Source organism: Psammomys obesus, unplaced genomic scaffold (assembly GCF_907164565.1).
Source record: "Psammomys obesus unplaced genomic scaffold, mPsaObe1.curated_primary_1811, whole genome shotgun sequence".
NCBI classification, from domain to species: Eukaryota; Metazoa; Chordata; class Mammalia; order Rodentia; family Muridae; genus Psammomys; species Psammomys obesus.
In genome coordinates, this window is record NW_026596109.1 from 8,046,583 (window position 1) to 8,067,807 (window position 21,225).

Below are 21,225 nucleotides of genomic sequence, written 5' to 3' on the forward strand. Positions count from 1 at the left end.
TTCTTCTTCTTCTTCTTCTTCTTCTTCTTCTTCTTCTTCTTCTTCTTTTACCCAGCCAAGGTGTTTTCTGTGGTTTTGCCTCACCTTCAATGAGCTGCAATAACAGTGCTGATGACCTTGTAGTTTTGTGCACGCTGTTTTCCTGCCCTGTGGCTGTGGTGATAAGATAAGTAGGGCTTGGAATTCAGAACACGGGCCCTAGACCTCACCTGCTACTAGCAAGCTGGCATCTTTAAAAATGAGAATGAGTGTGTTTCTTCACAGTGTCACACAATAAGGCATAAAAGGTCAAGAGTGCCTTACTTATAGAGTGTCCATTTACTGTGGTAAGCACCATAACCAAAAGCAACTTCTGGGGGGGAAAAAGTTTTTTTTTTTTTTTCCAGTTTACATTTCCAGGTAGCAGTCCAACACTGAGGGAAATCAAGGCAGAAACCTGGAGGCTGAAACTGAAACTGAAGCAGAGGCCATGGAGCAATGCTGCTGGCTGACTTATTTTCCGTGGACTTGCTCAGCTTGCCTTCATATAGCAAGCACCCAGGAACACCACCCCAAGGGTAGCACTGCCCACAGTGAGCTGAGACCTCACACCTGTTTATCCAATCAATATACTATCCCACAGGAGTGCCCACAGGTCCATTTTCTCAGTAGGGGTTTTCTTTTTGCAAATGACTCTAGCTTGTGTCAACAGTAAAACTAGCAGTTCGATGAATATTAAAATGTTTTGCAAACTCCCTATTTCTCTCTCTCTCTCTCTCTCTCTCTCTCTCTCTCTCTCTCTCTTTGAGACAGGGTTTCTCTGTGTAGCCTTGACTGTCCTGGGCTCACTTTGTAGACCAGGCTGGCCTCAAACATACAGAGATCTGCCTGCCTCTGCCTCCCCAAGTGCTGGGATTACAGGCATGTACTAGCCCTTCAACCACTTTGCAAATTCTTAATTGCTTAACAGGTTACTAGGGTATAAGTATAAAGTCCAGCCTGATGCATGCTACCCGTAAAGGTGATAGCCTTCCCTCATGAACACTGCAGAAATGTGCCACACATGGGCTGTGACAAGGTCTGGAATCTTTTGAACAGTAGTAATAATTCCTGTGTCTGTACTCTGCTGTTGAACTCCTGCCACGTGGGTGAAAAGGAGAGGCAGAACATTCACTAGGATCATAAAGCCTTAGATCCTTGAATTGCTGTGCTGGGAGTTTAGCTTCGAGATGGAGCTTTGGGCTGCTAGCCCCACTACGTAGACTGAAAATCTATAGGCCAGAGCGATTTGATAAAAGGCATACTCAGAGGTAAAACCCGGGGTTCAAGTCCATGCCTGGCTGATTTCAAAGCCCCTTTCCCATCTCTCAGACATGCAGAGGATGGCTAGCCTTCCCAGGTGAACTGCTCCAGGGGAGGCAGTTAGCTTATCTGGCCTGCTCTGGGTTGTGGCTGGTAAGCTACTGGTAGCACAAGTTTTTCTTGTGCCTTGCTACTTTGGTTGTAAACCCCGAGACCCCTCTCCACCTTATTTATTTATTTTTTTAGCAACATAAGCCATGCACACAATCAACAGTTGGAATTTGGGCAGTGGCAAGGGGAGCGTGTAGAGTTCTTTCCAACCTTTAAAAGAAAACCAGTCCACTTGGCAGCCATGGCAGCTTGGGAAGGTGCACTGAGGATCTCTGTTCAAAAGCTGAAAAATGAAAGGTCCAATTTACCATTGCTCCAAATTGATGGTTGTGGGAATGAGTTCCCCGGGAAGAATGGCTTTTTTTTCTGAAAAGGGCATTTGTTGTGGAAGGCAGATAATTATAGAGTATCTGTTGCCGAGGTTTGAGCAGGTGTTCTTGACAGCCGGAGGACTGGCTAATTGAATGTTTTACGAGAGCACATTATCATCTAGGAGTCTTGTGATAAGAACAGATCCAGAACAGGTACATCACATGCTGTTCAGGCGCTCCACCAGGTGTTATTCCCAGCATGCCATGGGGGTGGGAAAAAGCAGGCACACAGTAAAAAGCAGAAATTAGGCACCTTTTCCTAATGTGAGTCAAGTGAAAGATTGGTATCCATAACCCTCAGCTTCTTCTTCTCTAAAATCAAAGCAGTGTTCACAGTTCCTCAAGAGGATTTTCATCAGAGGCAAACACTGCAGCCCTACAGACACCCTGTGAAGTTCTCCAGATGAAGTGTTCACAGTCCAGGGCAGAGGCGCAGCCCATGGTTTCTTCCAGGCCCCAGGATGGGGAAGGGAAATAATAGAGTGGCTATTTGGAGGCTGTTCTTTCCTCCCTGTCTCTCTTTTTCCTAAGCAGGAGCCCTAGTCAGGAGTTCTGCTCCCACTGCATGCCTCCTCTAGAGGTTCCAACAATCCTAGTGTCTTTTCATACCCGTTCTTGGGTGCTTTGTGGTCCTGTGCTATTACCAGTGTCACCTTGATGTTTTCCCTGGTTCCCTAGGTTTCCTTGAAACAGTCCTGAGCGGGACCTTTTAATATAGGATAAGCAACTATGTCAACAAAGTGGGTTTCAGTCAACATTCTGTAGTTCAGATGAACACCAGGCAAGATGCGCAGAACACAGCAAGACAGCAGGGTCGATTGGATGGCTCAGCAGGTGCAAGGGTTTTCCGTGCATTTGATTCCTGGAACCTGCATAAAGGTGGAAGGAGAGCACCAACCACTAAAATTTTCCTTCAGCCTGACCTCCACAAGATCAATATGGCACATGTACCAACCCCCCTCTGGCAAGAGTTAAAAAAAAAAATCTAGAAAAAAAAATACATCACATTAATGCTGTGCTGGTCAAGAGCTCCTGTGTGCCAGGGAAACATGGAGACTGTATTGACAAAGTTCACCCCCAACAAAACACCAAGAGCTCAATAAAGGTATGTGCTTTGGTTCTTGTCTGAGCTCTGTTGTGGGCAGTTTGTAAGATAATTGAGCTTGATGGAGACACAGTAGATTCATCTGTTAAGTGGAAAGAGTATGTAAGTAGACATGATTGCTAAAGTTTTGAAATGAGATCAGCACACACACACACACACACACACACACACACTCAGTCCCAGGCACAGTAAATTTTTTTCAATAAATGTTAGCTGCCTGTATTACAAATGAGGACACAGTGTCAAAATATGGGAGACACGACTCAGGCAAGACAATGCATGTCTAATTAAAATGGAGGCCGGAAAAGAATCCCCACATTTGACCATGGGCCTGCGATTTTTTTTTTCCCAAGTCATTAATTGGTTAGCTCCAGGGCCTCTTGTTTCTCATTTCCAGTTTAATAGGACTTCTACCTCCTGCTTCAGCTGCCAATGCGTTGCAGCCAGAGGCACATGTGACATGTGCTCCTATCACCTATTGAGGTCTGCTAAGCCTGCTTGCTTGCCATAATGCCAAGAAACGCTCCTGGAAAAAGGTTCAGTGAAGACCTCAGAGGCAGATGAATGACTCGCTTTGGTTTGCTCGGCTCTGGAAAAGCTATCCAAGCTGCGGACAGCAGCAGGACGCATTCCCCACTCTCCCATCTTGACTGCCCCATGAGTCTGGCTGCCTTCACCCAGAGAGCTGGAGGGACAGTCAGGCATGGGAGCAGGTTTGCAGAACTGGAAATCTAATCAGCTTGCTAGTTACTGCTCTGGACCTTCTGCTCAATGTCAGGTTTGTTGCAAAGCCTTGACTGATTTGGATACCCTTGATCCAGTCACCACAACAAAGGAATGGATGGTGGAGAAGATCAGGATGGTCTTGAGATGCAAATTGTAGGAGGTTATAGAGAAAGCAGACACCTCTCTTAGGCAGAAGCTGTGGAAAATACGTCGTCATGTTGACCTCTTTTTCAGATGTGTATCAGGTTCTGGAATTATAGCATAATAGGAATTCCTTCCAGGTCCATACAGCAACAGTCCCTACTCTGCCTTGAAAAGGCTTAATGACTCCAGCAGCAACCAGGGTAAGAGCAACAAGTAAAATCCCATGTCCCATCTAGCCCTCCTTCAGTAGAGCCTTGCGTTGCCCCATCAACAATATTATGGGCAAAGGTCTTAATATGACCCCCAAATGCTCATTGTTCTGTTCAGTAAACAGAATGCTTGCCAAGTTCAGACCCCAAGATGGGTTCACACAGACTCCTTTTATCTAGGAATTGATTCATGGATACATCATAGGTCAGTCTCCCTCCCTACTGGCCTTAAGAGTGCTACTTCCCCTCAAAGACCCAGCCATGCAAAAAAATATTCCTACTAAAGAAACTCAGACTTTGGCACCATTTGGCTGTAAAAGCAGGTGATCAGACATTAACTCCCTGGGCTTATTTTGACCATTATATCAAGTGCTCTTACATGTGTGATCAGACAGATCCATGCTTCTTTTTTTTTTTTTTTTTTTTTTTTTTTTTTTTTTTTTGAGGTAACGGATTGTTTGTGCAGTAGCTTTTTTGGGCATACTCTCTTATTGACCCCTGCTAGTCATCTTGAGAGAATAAATGTTAACAGCGGAGACAGCTGGACCTCAAGGAAATATGGGTGACTTTCATATATAACTGGCAAAGTCGGAGCAACCGTCTTGAGCCTGCAACCAAGGCTCTCAAACACCTCCACCGTCCTCTGCAGCCTGTCTCCATTTCACAGCTATTTAGAGGGCCAAGTGATGAGATGCAGTTTCACGGCTCGGCCAGCAAGTGTCCCATCTCAAACAAGCCAGTAGTGCCTTTGCTACTCATTGCCTTGTCGTGGGATTCCTGTCTAGGTTTGGTCTCTCCTGCTGGATGGCAGGTTCCTGGGAGACAGAGGCCAGCTCTTCTCCTCTGATGGAACATGATAGGCACTGAATAAACACCAAGCAGGCATCTCCAGGAAGCATTTTTTTGGCTACCTCCTCCCCCATCTTCCAAAAATCCCTTCAAACTCTGAGCCTGCCTGCCCTTAGCCCCGTAGTTACTGTACTGATTTCCCTTGTCTGTTTACAAGCTTGTGCCCTATTAGCAGCACAGGGTGGGGATTGATCCAGTGTGATCTAATAATGTTAGTTCAAGGTGCAGACCATGATACTTTACATAAGTGTATAAAAATCACCAAAGATGCTTTTAATCATGGGCAGAAAATAAAAAAGAGCCTTGGGCCCGAGATGCCAGAGGATCCTGTTTGTTTCCCAAAAGCCTTAAATATGTGCCGTGTGGAACACGGGGGCATGCTCTGTGCCACATGCAAATTTCTTGCTGGAGAGACAAGAAGAAGAGCTTAATACCTCCAGGAGTTGTTTATTCAGGATCAGGCTTCAGTTCGCCACATCTGGACTTCATTAGTCTCCCCCCCCCCAACTCCCTTTATCTGCTAGAGTTCTGCCAAGAAAGCAAGGTTCCCCAACATTGCTCCTCATTAAAGGTTAGTTGAGTTTTCAACTGAAAGAAAAAAAAAAAAGGTGAAGCTGTGCTGGCCCAGCAGTGAGTTAGTGGGAGACCGGGTCCCCTAGTTTACAATCCACTCCATCTGTGCAATTACCAAGACCACCAAGAGAGAGAGGCCACATTAATCCTTCAGCTATGTTGTCCCCTGATCAGATGGCTGCAGAGTTCTTCAGAGACCCTCTTATCCCTGGGGGCCTTGTGGGAGGGGGCATCTATTTGTGATTTAACAAACATGGGCATTGACTGCCTCTGTCTAGGGTTTCGTTTGTTCTCTCTCCACCACCCGTGCACATTCTGCTGCCTGGAAAGAAATGAGGCTGGCACCAGTGCCTTTCTAGCTATGTCCAGACCTTGGGGTTTGCGACTGTTTGAAAACAGTATCTACTAGGAAGGTGACAGTAGTCTATGTTTTAAATAACAGAGCTTCTGAGTCCAAGGGATAGAGTCTGTGTGCGTCAGAGTGTCGTGGGGACAGGGAGTCAGATCCTTTTACGAGCTATCCAAAGGACTAGCAACTGATTTGCTTTATCTTAATGATCTTCGGCAGCTATATGAAGTAGGCATTATTTTCCCCATTTTATGAGTGAGCAAAGACATTGATGCTTACAGAGGAAGAGTGATTTCATCCAAGGTTACTATACTGAATAAACTCGAAAGCAGGAATTAAAACCGGGGTCTGACCTGCTAAAAAGCCCAAATATTCTAATGAACATGCTTTCTTTTTTAGATCTACAATATGGTTGGGGCTAAGTTGAGTGTTCTTTGTCTTTCTTTAGTCAGCTATAAAAGCTGTAAGTTCTTAGGCTTGGACAACTATATGTATGAAACATCCAGGCCACCAGGCAAGTGACCACTGGTGAGAACGTGTGTCAGTAGTCTGTGTGGAAAGATTTGAATGAGGAGACAAGCTAAGAGCAAGGTCCTAGACTCAACCCCAGTATTGAGAAGAAGAAGGGGAGGAAGTGGAATGGGAAGAGGAGGAGGAGGAATAGGATGACCATCACCTACTGTGCGTAGGTAGATAAGGGCCTACTCTTACACTGCACAGTCATTGTGGTAGACACTGTGGTCCATAAGCTGATGGATAAGATGTAATTTTGCCCTTGAAGCATTAAGTACAAGACCAGCTGTGGAGGGAAAAGAATTAAAAAGCAATAACACTGGGCACAGTAGTGCACACCTGTAATCCCAGCGCTTGGTGGGCAGAGGCAGGCTGATCTCTGTGAGTCTACAAATGGAGTCTAGGACAGCCAAGGCTACACAGAGAAACCCTGTCTCAAATTAGAGAAAAATTTAAAAAAATCAAGGTAGTGGGCCCTAGCAATGAGCATGCTTTAGAGACAATGCACATCAAAATTTCCTTTCACTTGGGACTGAGAAATAAATTCAGAACATTTTATTATGTCCTGCTTCACAGTCACCAAATGCAGCTGGTGTGAAGTGCCTGGGAGCTTAGGGGAAAGAGGAGGACTCTGGAATATCTTCACACAGAAAGAGTTGATCATCATTTTTTAATGAGCGTGTATCCTATCTAATTATCAGAAACCTCTCAAGCTGCTGATACTAGCACCACCCTCATGTTTGTGGTTAAAGAGCCAGGTTTATCATAAGGAGCTAGGTTTAGTTCGCTGAGCTGTTCCAGGTGCAGAGGTGAAAAAGTCTGAACTCTGTGCCAAGACCAGCTGGCACTGGAGCCCTTTTTGGAAGGGGAAGGATGGGATTTTCGCATCAGAGATCTTGACTTGCAGGGAGAAGGGGATTTCTGTAACAATGGAGGAGATTTTGCAACGCTAGTGCACTTGCAGGAACTGCAAAACAGACCTGTTTGTCTGGAGAAACAGGGACAAGGGCGCTGACAAAGTTCAGGTTCAAAGAAGACTGGGGCGAGATTGTCAAGGCCTCTGATGCTGAGGAATTTTTCACTCCAGTTAATTGCTAGAGATTGACAAGAATATTGTTTTAAGCTAGCTTGGTCAGTTTTCTGACCGTGGTAAGAATGAAGCCCGAACCATCGTAGTGGCAATGCAAGAGGAAAAGGAGGAAAAAGATGACACACAAGGGACCTTGCAATAGCGTGATAATAGAAATTGATGGCAGTGGGATAAGAGAAAGGGAGGAGGTTTAAAATTTTGGATCTGTGTAGTTAGGTTTAGAAACACATGGACTAGAAAACAGGAGTGGGGGTATAGTTCGGTGGAGGGTGGAGCTAGGTTTGGTCTTAAACTTGGTTAGTTTGACCTGCTGGCATCAGCTTCGTGTTAGTTTGACCTGCTGGCATCAGCTTCGTGTCCACTTGGATCAATTAACACAAGACTGGGACAGGCTTGAGGTGGGAGGCATTTGCCGGTTAGGAGATGATCTTCACAGAGCTAAAATCACAGCAGAGAGCTGGGGATACAACTCTACTGACTACTCATCTATTGAATAGAAGCCAGATACAGAAACACTGGAAACAGATAAAAGTAGCGTAGAAATAAATAGGAAGAAATGCACCGTGGTACAATATTAAGGAAACCTGACAATTTCAGCATGAAAAGGGAGGGTGAAGTTGGCAGAGCTGCCAGGAGACTCTTGCATGGACTGGAGGGAGGCCTTTGACTGTGAGATCCTGCCATTTGGAAAAATAGCACATCAAACTATGTTCTTCATTAGGTCTATGGGCACAGGGCAGCCACTGCTGATTGTAGCCATAACGGGCTTCTGGGGTCTTTCTCCGACCTCTTTGTCATCCATATCTTAGAGGTCAGAGTTGTCATTCCCGTAGAGCCCAGCGTCACAACTGTGGCCTTAGAAATGTCTGTGACTTCATGGTCTTTCTCAGAGAGCATGTCACTGACCTGCCAACAAAGATAGTTGAGTCAGACTTTTCCAATCACTTACATATACTTAAGTGAAGATATGGTAATTTTTTTTCTTCTAGTAGATGGAACGTTTGGCTTCAGAGAAATTACAGCTCCGTTCCTGACTCCATCTTGAGAGGCAGAACCAAGTATATTACATTGTTCCTTAGCCTTGAGATTGAGAAAAATGATTCTCTGTCATCAAGTGTTTGTTGAATGAATCTCTTATGGGCACAAAGAAGTTTGTTAACCCACACACATGAGATGTGGGGGTAGGGAAAAACAAGCAAACAACTTTGGATGGTGGCTAACAAGGACTTAAACATACAAGTACACTACGAGAGTAGAAGATCATCTTACCTGTATGTCTTTGGTTTGGGGACATAAAAACAGCTCCCTGCTAGGACTTCAAAGAACCAGCAGTGGTACCTTCAGGAAGAACACAGCAGTGAGAGGGCATTGGTGATGGGATGTCCAAGCTCTCTCTCTCTCTCTCTCTCTCTCTCTCTATCTCTATCTCTCTCTAATTCAGGGTGACTCACACTGGCCTCCCTAGCCTTCACCACTCTCACTTAAAAAGCGTCAGTAATCATATATATATATAGTGACCTTCCTGGTGCTTTGAGAAACAGACAACAAGGAGGGAAAAGTACTTTGTAAGCAGTAAAAGACGGTGTAAATAGTATTAAAGCAGAACAGAATACAGGAACATTAGCCCGTCAGAGTCACAGGGCAGGAAGAGACCTCAGTGTCTAGAAGAGGCATTGTTAGGATATACTGTGTAAAAATACTGCTTTTTGGGGGGTGATTTATAAATAGAGCAGAATGTCTAAAATAACACAGAGCAGCTGAGTGGGGGTTGGGGTGGAGTCCTCTTGCAATGGGTTTCATTTCTTCTATTTTGTTTCCTGGAAGTATCAAAACCAGCATCGCCACACGTGTATTTTCTGCCTCTACCCTGGCAGATAATGCGTCCCATGTCCAGTTTGAAACGTTCCTTTCCAAAGAACTCATGGAAATAAATAGGGCTCTGATTCCCCCCCCCCCACCCCCCCCTAATCATGTAAGAAGAAGAAAGTAAAAAAAAAAAAAAAGAAGCCAGAATGAACCCGTGGAAGTGCCAGGTATTTGACATACTGCCTCTTGCGTTCCCTGCCAGTCTCACCAGGTGGATATTATTAATGCTAGTTTCTATGAGGGGACACCTAAGCCCAGACAGGTGAAGTCATCTGGCTGAGAAGTAATAGATGGGATCAGACTGAGACGTACTGGCTCCCAGGCTGCTGCCTCTTTCTCCACGCCATGTCCTGTCCTTCCCACGAAGCCTGGCCCAATGTTCCTCTCCCATTTCCCCTCCAGAACAGTTAATATCTGTAAAGATGTGGGTAGCTGGGCCTCTTTTTCACCACAAAAAGGCAGGAAGAGGCTCTCTCTTACAGTTGTAGACAACTTCCCAACCACGGGCTTGTTGGCCGGGGACCCGTCCCTTTCTGTCCCCTTGTAGCTTAATTGCCATGCTTTCCTCTGTATGAGTTTCCAGACTCTGGGCCAAGCGCCTTAAAAGGCAGGTAGGGGAGAGTTCTCTGCTGGCCTGGCAGCCATCCACCCCCAGATCTGCTGCTAGCTGCTTCAGAGAGAGATCAACATACAAGGCATTTTTTTTTCCAAAGTGAAATTTACATATCAGAACCTTGCTGACTTGAGGCAGGAATGAAGGCCCTGGGGGTAGGGACCCCGCCTTGGGGCGGGGGTGCTCATTTTATGACCCAGGAATGAAAACATTGTGAATAATGAATAAAGTCCGAAAGCAGTAAATCTGAAACTCCAGAGTAGGCGAGTAACGTGTCAGGGAATGGTGCAAGCCCCCGCCTCTCCCAGGTTTCATTAAATAGCCTTTAAGGGTTAGGATTACAAGAAGCCGTGTCCCCCTGGTTCATAATGATGATTTATGGCTGTGTTGTCGACTCCTCGACCCTTCTGTACGAGGGGATGGAGAAAATACATAATTTGCTGCTCATTAACTGTGCAAATCTGTCAGGGCTGCTCCAGAAGCTAGTGGTCCCGGCAGCCTTACGTCTGCTCAGCAGCTTCAGTCTGTCCGTCCTGGAGACGTCCTGGAGACGTACAACTGCTCCTCCACCTTAGAGAATGGTCTCCATAACGACAGAACTAAAAGCTGATCCCTGGGTTGCCTGACCCACGTCTTGGAACTGAGAGACAGTGGACTTCATTTCTCTGTCATTTTCTGACTCCATCCTTCAGAGCGCCCCCCCCACCCCCATCTGTAAAGTGGGCTTGCCATGTGGATAGAGTGGTGGACCAAATGAAGCTACAGTTTAAAGACCTGTGAGAAATGGTCGTTGTTTATTGTCAGGAGTTTGAACTATCAGCTATCTCTTTTTCTCTCTTGATCTCCCCTCACTACCAGGATCAGCAATCAAAAGCTCTCTGAGATGGCCACACCAGAGGGGTATCAGAATGTTGGGAGGTCAGGGCTAAGGAAAGTCCTCAAATTGTGATAAAACCCTTTCTTCCTGAAGTGTCCTAAACAGAAGTGACTCTGAAATTAACTAGTAAGTCCATATAAAAGACGCTAATTTGCAAGAGAAACCCCACGTATTCTTTCTCACCATGAACAGAAAAATCACACTGGATGATGCTGGAGCCAGGATTCCTTTGACTAAGTCAGTGGCCCGATCTCAGAAACTCAGGAGCAATCCAAGGGGCAGGCATTGTGCCCAGGGCCTTGGTTCTGCTCTTTGCTTATTGGTGTTTTTCACAAGTAACCTTCCTCTTCTCTGCTCTTTGCGACCTGTTGCCTCTGCTTGGTTAGATGCTCACTCAGAAGCTCGAAAATAAACGTCATCGCTATTATGAAGTATAAACCATGATTCTGCCAATAGAGAAGCTGACCTTTTCCAAAGTCACCCAGTGAGTGAGGACTCTAGCCGTGGCCACTTGATACCCTCATTCAGTGGCCATCCCCTTGCCTGTAAGCACATCTGGAACATATTAGCCTGTAAGATTCCACAGGGTAAAAGTGTAAACAGGTTGGAAGAGGAAAGTGGATCAAGAATGGGAAGGGTAGAGTGTGTGTGCCTGGGTTCACTCTTTGTCTGCACTTTAATTAGGGCCCCGGTCTCTGCAGCATAGTCAGACTTGCCATGCTGCTCAGATTCAATCTCTGTGGCATGCTATCAGAAGGACCTTGGCAAGGATTAGGGGAAATTTCTAACAGTGCCTCTCCGAGATTGTCTTCTCCCCCGCTCGCTGACATTGTCTGTTCCTTCAGTGACCGTTTTCTGATCACCTATAAGGAGTTAAATGTTAGTTCTGCTTTCTCAGGGAATAACTGGGCAAGCACACTGACCATCCCTGTTCTAGAGAATCATCCTCGATGTGACTGAAAAAAAGTGTGGCATACACAAGTACAGCACATTTATCAACCAAGGCTCTTGTGTCAGCGCTTTTCCCACTCTAGCACCTGCCTCCTCCCTGGGCCCAGCTGCTATGTTTATCCTATAACCATCTTTCCCCACACTTTGGGGCCTTTGAGGACCTGGATTAGACTCAGGCCTTGATGCCTTACCCCACTGTAAAGGAATAATGGAACCTCTGCAGAGGAGTGCCCGGATGTGCCAATCTATTGCTTCCCTTGCGGTTGTGAGCGTATCTGCTCACTGAAAGGGCAAGTGTGGTTCATCATCCTTCATGGGAGGAAGTGTGAAAGGGACTTTTGTGGTGAGTGATGAGCTGACCATTGCTGCCCCTGGCCTGGGTTGCAACCAGGAAGTGGCCACAGCTGTGCTGTGGAGTTAAGGGGGGGGGCGGGCGCAGGCTGCATGGTTGTGCATCACCCAAGGCAATTTGGTCTAGTGACAAAGAGACGCTGTCCACAGTTACCTTACGGAGCGACAGCTGGCCCATGCTTGCTGGAAAGCTGGGCAGTTTCAGCAGTGGGGAGATAGTACATGGCGGGAAGAGCCTTCGAACCAGCCACCTTCTTTGGCTTTCAAGCCTAAGGAAAAAACTCAGCCTGATTGAGGAATGGCCACCCAGAGGCACCATATTGACTATTTCTTGGCTTTTATTTCAGTGTTAATCTTGTTTCTGTTTGTTGTTATGACAGAGTCTCACTATGGCTCAGACTGGCCTTGAACCCTTGGTCTTCCTGCCTAAGTCTCTCAGTGCTGGGATTGGAAGTGTGTACCACTGTGGCCCGGTTAGACGGGTACCTTGTTGTGGTTTTCCTCATACCATATATGGAAAAAAGTAAAATAGGGCTAGAGCTGTCACTCGATGTGGGGCCTTAGGTTCAGTCCTCAGTGTAGAAAGTTAATAAATGTTAAATAAACACAAGTCTCTTTTTCCATGACCTTTCCCACCAGTGTCATCTCATATAAACCAGCGACTCTGCAAAGGTGAGCCGCCTCCTTTTATGGGGTAAGGAGGCTGAAGCTTGTGGAGCTTGAGAGGTTTGGTGCTGAGGTGTGAGGGGGTAGGTGGCAGAGCCCGGGTTTGCTCAGGACCTGACTGGCTCCGCTATTCACTGTAGACTGTGGACACGCCAACACCAAGGCGGGACCCTCGCCAGAGTCAGACTGGTATTGCTGATCCTTCACCACACCCCCAAACCCTAAGGTTTGCTTCTGTGGGTCCCTTGACATGAAACCTTAATCATGCCCTTGAGTTTGTATTTCCTTTTGTTTTCTATAGCTGAGTCCTTTTTTGATGTAAATATATACACATATACATTAGTCTCACACATATATGTATGTACATACATATACATTTATTACTTGGTGGGTTTTATTGTTGTTACGAAGATACTATGGCAATGTAAGAATTTTTTTTTTTTAAGAAAATGACAGCCATGTTGGTATTTTGATTGTTTCTCTTCTGTTTATGTGAATAAGCGTACTTAAGTAGGAAATTAGGATTTTTGTAGCTTGTAACTTGTTAAATACTGAACATATCCTCCTGCTTCACTAAATGTGGTCGCAGCGTTAGCTCTGAGGACGGCTCGGCCCTCCTTAACTCCCTCACTGGTTTCGTTTCAGATTATCACAGGGGAATTCTACCGGATCTATTACCTGAAGGAGAAGTCCCGATCCACCATTCAGAACCCTTACGTGGCCGCTCTCTACAAGCAAGTGGGCTGCTTCCTTTTTGGCTGTGCCATTAGCCAGTCCTTCACAGACATCGCCAAAGTGTCCATCGGGCGCCTGAGGCCTCATTTCCTGAGTGTCTGTGACCCTGATTTCAGTCAGATCAATTGCTCCGAGGGTTACATCCACAACTACAGGTGCAGAGGAGAAGACAGCAAAGTCCAGGAGGCCAGGTAGGACGCCACCTCCACACAGACACAGCGGGTACCCTTCTTGACACAGTGCAGTCTGGAGAATGCCTGCTGAACACCGCAGGTGCTGGGCTCTGCTTTAGATGAGGGAGAAGGCGTAGTACACACGCTTGAAGAACTCCATGGCCAAACGATTGAGACAAATGTGTAAATAAATCATTATGCTGTAGCAGTGGTAAACCCATTCATTCATTCATTCATTCATTCATTCATTCATTCATTCTCTTGTTTATTTATCTTGTTTACATGCTGTGTTCCAGGCATGTATCCAAAGCACTAGCAAGGATGCAAAAGTGAACGAGATTCAGTGTCTGCTGTCAAGGTCAGAGCCTAGGAAGGGGAGACAGAGGAGCGAACACTGGGGATGTGAATACAGTTCTTTCATGGTCCTCTCTTGTTCTTGCAGGAAGTCCTTCTTCTCGGGCCACGCCTCCTTCTCCATGTTCACTATGCTGTATCTGGTGGTAAGTTTCTGTCCCCTAATATGAGCAGAGCTCCCGACCCTTGCTTACCCCTTAGCACGGCTGAGGACATAGTTCATGTGAAGTCCTTGAGAGCATTAGCCTCATCGGAGCTCAACATTGCCTTAGCAGAAGTTCTGTTACTTTCTAGACAAAAATACTGTTCGCCCTGCTGCGAGGTAGGAACTGTGTGTTCATTTTGAAATTATGGACACACAGTGACGGAAGGTACTCACTTAGTTTGTGGTCCAAGCACTGCTTTCTGGAAAGCAGACTCCTTTGGTCTTTAGAATAAATAGCCTTATGCTACAGATAGTACTCTGGCGGGAAAAATTTATTGGAACCATCAAGTCCAAGTTCACAAAAGTACCAGCAGTGTCATTGAAATCCACGGGTTCTGGTCCGATTCCTTGCACTGTTCGCTCCATGGCTTTGCTTTCATACCACACTGATGGCAGAACTTGGGGAAGCTTTATTATCTCCCTTCAAGAAAGTTATCATTGATATGGGAGGAGGCGTGCACATGCTACGTCATGCCTATGGAGGTCAGAATCAGTTCTCCCTTCCACCCTTACCTGGGACTGAACTCAGGTCATCAAGCAGCAGGCCAGCGCCTTTGCCCTCTGAGCCATCTCACTGGCCTTCATTATCTCGCTTGCCGAGAGCAATTTGGCTCTTACAAAGCACATCAGTGTGCAGGAGGACACGGGAGAAGTACAAAATACATATTCCTATTTCCTGGATCCAGAGGCAGTAGGGCCTGTGTCTGGGGTCACTTGCCTTGGGGGCGGAGATGTGATTTGGATTCACACGTTACCCTTCCCCGGCTGGCTTCCTGGGACACGCTCGGACTGTGCAGGGGGACGGCCTCCTCCACTCTGGCTGCCCAGTGGACAACGGGCTGCTCTGCTTCCCTTTGTCGGGTAAACATGGCCTCTCGTCTCTCCTTGAATGAGCTCCCCAGCAAAAGCACTTCCTGTGTTCAGCTGCTCCAGTGGAGTTCAGAGGGAGAAGGTGCAGAGAGGTCAGGCACAGCTCAGAAGAGTGTAAGCTGTTAGGAAAAAGGACATTTTGATTTCAACTTATTTAAAAAACATAATCAGGAACTGGAAAAAACAACAGAGTTTGTTTTGTTTTGCTTTTTCCCTTCTCCCGTCCAAGTTCAGGGGCCTCTGGCTTCCCATTACCCAGGGTGCACTGCTAAAAGGTAAACCCCAACCTATAAAAATATTCGACCTGGGCCCTATTTATTCGTGAACAGCATTCCCCTCCATTCTTCACTTGATTGTTTTTGTTTTGCTCTCAGAAAGGATAATTTAGCAGATATTTAGGTTTCTGTTCCATGTGTGTATTTTACCAGGGCTGGAAGCAATTTCACAAATGTAATTTCAGTATTTTGAAAAAGTGCTTGGGAGAGTTGTATGTGTTCATTTGCCCCCTATGTTCCTTCATTTTATTCCAAGAGAAAAATACTGAATTCTTTTGAAGCCAATGCTGGGCGGGATGTCCTTTGCAGCTGCTCAGAAGGTGTGTGCTGACATGTTTGGGGTGCAGGTTTGTGGGCCAAGCACTGTGTCTAGAGCCCACAACAAAACATTTGCTTCTTTTGTAGCTTATGGGCTTGGCTTTGATTATCTTGTTTGTGGAGACAGACTTAAATCTGAGAAGTTAATGACATTGCACAGCCAGTAAAACACAGACAAGGCACTTGAAAGGTGGTCTTCCCCAAGGGGCACTGTGGCCTCTTCTCATTGTGTTGGCCGTAAAAACAGAAAACAAACCTTTTCAGAAAAAAAAAAAAAAGTATGAGGCATGTGCACTCTTGACCTGATTTCACTCCCACCTGAAGGAGAAGAAACCACATCTGCTTTAATAGCTGAGGTGGTTCCACACGCCGCCCAGGCCTGGCTCACTCCACTCCATCGCCCCTCCCTAGCTGCGGTCACAGAAGGGAGTCTGTACAAAGGATGGCTGAGCGAGGAGCACACTGTCACTGAAAATTTACTTGCATCTCTCTGAGGAAGGGGGAAATTGTAGTGCCTTCATATTTCTAAAGGAAGGAAGGAGGGAGACTGAAAAGGAGAGAAAGGGAGGAGAGGGAGAAAGAGATTGATGCTAAACCCTTATCTATATTCTCTCTCTCTCTCTCTCTCTCTCTCTCTCTCTCTCTCTCACACACACACACACACACACACAAACACACACACACACACACACACACACATGCTCACACACCCCACCTCTGATTACATACACACTATAGGATCTTAGGAACGTGTGCAAAAATGTACACATTCAGGGTTCAATCCTTGAAGACCCCGTACATGTAGCCCTTTTCCCCCCTCCAAGGTTCTCTGCCTTAAAGCAGCCCGAGAAGCAAAAGGCTGAAAAATGAGAGCAGTGCTCTTTTCCAGAACTTGGTCTTGGGTGATATTTCACACAATCCCTGCCTTCCAGTGTTCCACATGCAAAGCTTTCTTTTCTTGAGAGAGGGTGGAAAACTCACAATCAGTCAGACAAGCCCTTCGGCCCTCCCGGGTGCTTTTATGTTGGACTTCAGGAAGTTCTGGAGTTGGGCATGGATCCTGGCCTATCCCTATATACTCAGCACTAATAGACTGTGATCCTCAGCTTCCCTGAAGCCCTGAGGAGAATCATATGTGGACCAGCTGAGGACGGCACTTGTCTGCTTCTGCCCCTAGAATCAGATAGATGCAGACCCAGCTCAGGCTTGCCCCTTACTAGTTGTGAACTATGGGTGAGATGCTCACAGACTCTGTGTACTAGTCTGTAAAACAGACTGTCACATCTTATAGAGTGATTGGCACTTTTCTGATCTGGCCCTTTCTGTCAAAAAAAAAAAAAAAGAAAGAAAGAAAGAGAGAGAGAGAGAAAGAAAGAAAGAAAGAAAGAAAGAAAGAAAGAAAGAAAGAAAGAAAGAGAAAGAAGTGGGAGTTGGTGCTATTTACCACTCAGTCTACAAGTTTCTATTTTAAAGACTTTTAAAGTCTTCTATGTGATGAGAAAAAGGGGTGGGGGGAAAGTCACGAGTGCCAAACTTCTGCCCATGTAACTGTGGTATTCAAAGAGAGGGGCTGACTAGGAACACCAGGCATCCCCATCCCAGGTCTGTCAGCTTCAGCCATCAGCAGCGGCTTCCATAGCTTTGAAGGGCGCTCCAGCTTGGGTTTGGATTTGCAAAATGGGTGGCTTGGAAAAGCCGTGGCCCAAACCCCAAATTATCTCTGGGCATAAAAGCTTAGGGGAGAGGTTAAGGAGGTTAAGGTCTGTTAGAGATTGGTGGAGATTCTAATAAAACAAACAAAACAAAACAACAGCCCAGAGAAGCATGTGCCACGCTTCCTACCTCTAGGCCTGGGCCTATATCCCAAGGACCACATCTAGATTGGCCCCTTACCTCCAACACCAGGGCAGACACCAACTTACATAGCGCATCTGGTGCCGCTGTGGTATGAGATCCTTTGATACCCTCTATGGCTCCTGAGAGGCATCAGACCTGGGCCACGCCCCTTCAGCATTTGGCACACATTTAGCGAGAGACTGTTTTGCACCTTAGTGCCGTGATAGGAGTGGGGAGATGGAGTTTGGTAAGGCTTGGCTACACAGTTTAGACGGAGGCTCGGGAAGAGCGTGAGGACAGCATGGCACCTTGTTCAGGAGGGCTGGGTTATTCGGCAGATGGTGACAGAGCCAGGGGGGGCTTCCTGTGGGGTTGGTCCTGTGAAAACGGGAGGAGCCGGAGGAGCCCACGTTGCGGAGAGGCGCACACACACGCTGCGCCGTCTGCCTCCCGAGTGTCAGGTGGTCCACTCAGTCCTGCAGCGAGGAAACAGGAGCACACCCAATAGCTGACCACTGACCTCCAGCATCAGGACCACCCCCCAGCGCTCCCTTCTACGGTGCACGTTAGGTGGTAGAAGGTTCAGATCTGGGCTCCTCCCTGGAAGATAGCACCTTGCCCCTTCTCCTTTTCAGGCCTCATTCCCAGAGAAGCCCTGTTTAAAATAGATAACATCATCCACCGTTACATCCAGGCCTTCCAGGCCTGGTCATCCAGCCCTTCCTACCCACCTTCACATCCTTAGCAAGTGTGCTGTGAGGTTTTTGAATTTTTGTTGACTGAATGAGTGTTGGGTGACTCTCGGTCATTTGACAGTCAGAGTTCAATGATGTGTTCCATTGCAGTGCATCCTACTTCTGGGCTTGTAGATTAATAAGAGCCCGTGTGGTCTAGGGACAAGGCTTCTTTGCTAAACCCTCTACCTAGCCATTGGCTTGTTCTGTGTTGCCTCATGAGAACTGTTTATATGTCACAGGATTTGCTGGGTACCAAGGAAACAGGGAAGTGGCTGACCTCTGATGGCCACGTTCTCCAGGCTGTGGCTGTTAGTCATTGAGGTTTTGTTCAGTGTTTGAAATCCCAGAGCATAGGGTCTGGGGTGCCCATGAGGCATTCCCACAGATCCTGGGAGAACATGTTCCAACCTCTCATCAGAACATGATTGGTGTTTCTAAGGGATGAGGGGCACAAACCACTGTGCCAGATGTTTTTCTTTTCCGCTTCATTCCTTCTGCCCATCCATCCACCCATTTGTGAGCACTTGTGAGACAGAATCTATGCGAGCACCTGGAAACACCAAAAATGCTTGTAGTTTTGTGGAGAAAACCATAAAGGCATAAAGAGTCAGAGATGCTTCCTGGTTGGGAGCGGATGGAGCACAGAGGAAAGGGCTCTTGGCTCTACTGATTAAGTCCCCTCAGAGACTCCCAAGCCAGTGCCTTTCACTCTTGGTTTTTCGAGACAGGGTTTCACTGTGTAGCCCTTGCTGTAGACTTGCTTTATGGACCAGGCTGGCCTTGATCTCACAGAGATCTGGGTGCCTCTGCCTCCTGAGCCCTGGCATTTTTTCTTTTTCCTTCCACTCGCTTTTATAGGCTGTGTGTCTGCCACTGAGATGTGGGTGTTTATAAGCACGTGAAACAGGTACAGTAGAGGAGCCCGAAGCTCTGAATATCCTGGAGCTTTTCCTAGATGACAACGGCATCACTCCTTGGGATAGCTTCTTTTCTCTGGAGACTGAAGAGATAAGTTCAGAAAAGCAATACTTGGTGTAAAGCAGTAATTTCCTGCAGAGACCATTGGCTCTTGAGTTACATCATAGTCTCAGAAAGGCAATTTTTCCGGTTAATTCAGAGTTCCCTGTTGCCTTGAGCATCATGGCCTCTTCTGCCTCCATCTCTTCATCTGTGCCATGGGCAACCTGAGATGCACCTATCGTGATGTTTGTGGCGGTCGAAGGTGGTTAAGCATCTAGCTCAGTGTCTAACTCAGTCCTTGGCAGAATGGTCTTTTCTTTTCCTTCCCTTGATAGTGATGGAAAAGGAGATTTGATTTTTCTGGAAAGGAAGAAAGTGTCAAGTAAAAAAAATTCTTTTGTCTTCAAAGCAGTTAAATCACTCTACGGAGGGAAACTGGCTTACATCATGTGGCCTTCTGCCAGGCGCAGGAGCCAGGGCCAGGGTGGGGTGGGGGAGCCGAGGAGGAGACTGGAGATAAAATTTCTCACTCTTTGGGTGTGGCTGACCTATCCTGCCTCCCGGAAAGAGCCCAGGACCCATCGGAGGACAAAAGCTACCTCTTCACTCCTGGCCCACCTGTCCCGAGAGCAATGGAAAAGAAGGGGGAGGACTGTACAAACCTGTTTCTCCACTATGCAAATCACAGCGTGCACCACCAGTGACTTAGCAAGAATTAGAGAGCCTAAGAGCATGGCGCACGCAGGGCAGGTAGACGGCAGCAGGCTGGAACTCAGTATAAGGAGGGGGGGTCTTGTTGGGATTCCATTTCTATAGGATCCCAGTTTTGAAGCTAGGACCAGGGACAGAGTTCCATTTATGGAGTATGATGTGGATGCCAAGGCTCCATACGCATTCCGTCGGGGAGGGTAGGCACACAGGCCCCTCTTAACGTAACCCTCCTCACATCCCCAACCAGCAGTTCTGTTTCAGCAATGAAAGCCCAATCTTAGCACCAGCAAGGAAAATTGTTAAGGCGCAGGGCTACTGTTATTACTGTTATTTTTGATAGGTTTTCGCTGCCGAAGAAATGAGCCAGTTCAAGCCGAATTAAAGTATGGTAAAGGCAGGTTTATTGGGGCAGCTCTTGGGTGGGTTCGCCAGTTCCAAAGGAATGGAGAAGTCACCTTGCAGAGGGAGATAGAAAAGCGGGGGGTGGGGGGGAGTGCAGAGAGAGAACCACCATTTTTTAACAACAGAACTCACTGGTAGGTATCTTTCCAGCTTTTGAGCACAATACACCCTTGCAGCATTTTTTAAAAACTGAGCACATTTCAAGAAAAGCAGAGTAAAGCCTGGCAGGGTGGCGCACACCTGTTAATCCCAGCACTCAGGGAGGCAGAGGCAGGTGGATCGCTGTGAGTTCCAGGCCAGGCTGCTTACAAAGTGAGTCCAGGACAGCCAAGGCTACACCGAGAAACCCTGTCTCGGGGGCGGGGAGGTAGGCAGAGTGACTCAGCAGGGGCCCGCATGTGAAATCTGGCTGTTCTCACTGCAGAACTCGGCTCTTGCACAGTGCCCCAATAGTGCTTAGCCAGTGGTTTCTGAGTACCAATTCTCCAGGCCGGAGTCCTTCACATAGCGAAACAAACAAAAGCAGGATTGGATGTCAGGAGCAGATTGGATGTGATCGAAGTAACTGTTTTTGTCCAGCTCTCATCATTCCTTTCCTAAGTAACAATTTATTATTGTTGTTGTTGTTGTTGTTGTTGTTGTTGTTATTATTATTATTATTATTATTATTATTATTACTTTGAGTGCTGAAGACCTTGTGGAAGCTCCGGCAGGCTCTCTCTGATACTGTTTTGGAGAGTCTGTTTTGGTTCAGGGTCAGAGGCATGCATAGCAACCCTACGGTCAGTGGGGTTTAATGTCCTCTTTAATGTACCATGAACTGGGAATGAGCAGAGCCCCCAGAGATACTGCCCCTAGGCTCCAGAGAACCTCTTGAGGCCCGACCCAGTCCTGAGTTGGCTCTTGTGAACTGGGCTAGGCACCAGGAGCATCTCATCCATTTAGCGGTGGCATCGGACAAAGTGTGTGGGATCGTACAGAGCCTACTTGCCACTGCCTGACTA

The 21,225-nt window shown here is 46.8% G+C and overlaps 1 protein-coding gene across 2 annotated transcripts in view; it reads left to right on the plus strand.

Moving 5' to 3' along the window:
- The window catches only part of Plpp3 (phospholipid phosphatase 3), a 76,432-nt gene that overhangs the window by 37,279 nt on the left and 17,928 nt on the right, over positions 1–21,225 (plus strand). For both annotated transcript variants that reach the window (XM_055628896.1, XM_055628897.1), the window contains exons 3-4: positions 13,291–13,571; positions 13,996–14,053. In XM_055628896.1, coding sequence (XP_055484871.1) covers positions 13,291–13,571; positions 13,996–14,053 — 339 coding nt within the window. The remainder of the gene's footprint in view (positions 1–13,290; positions 13,572–13,995; positions 14,054–21,225) is intronic.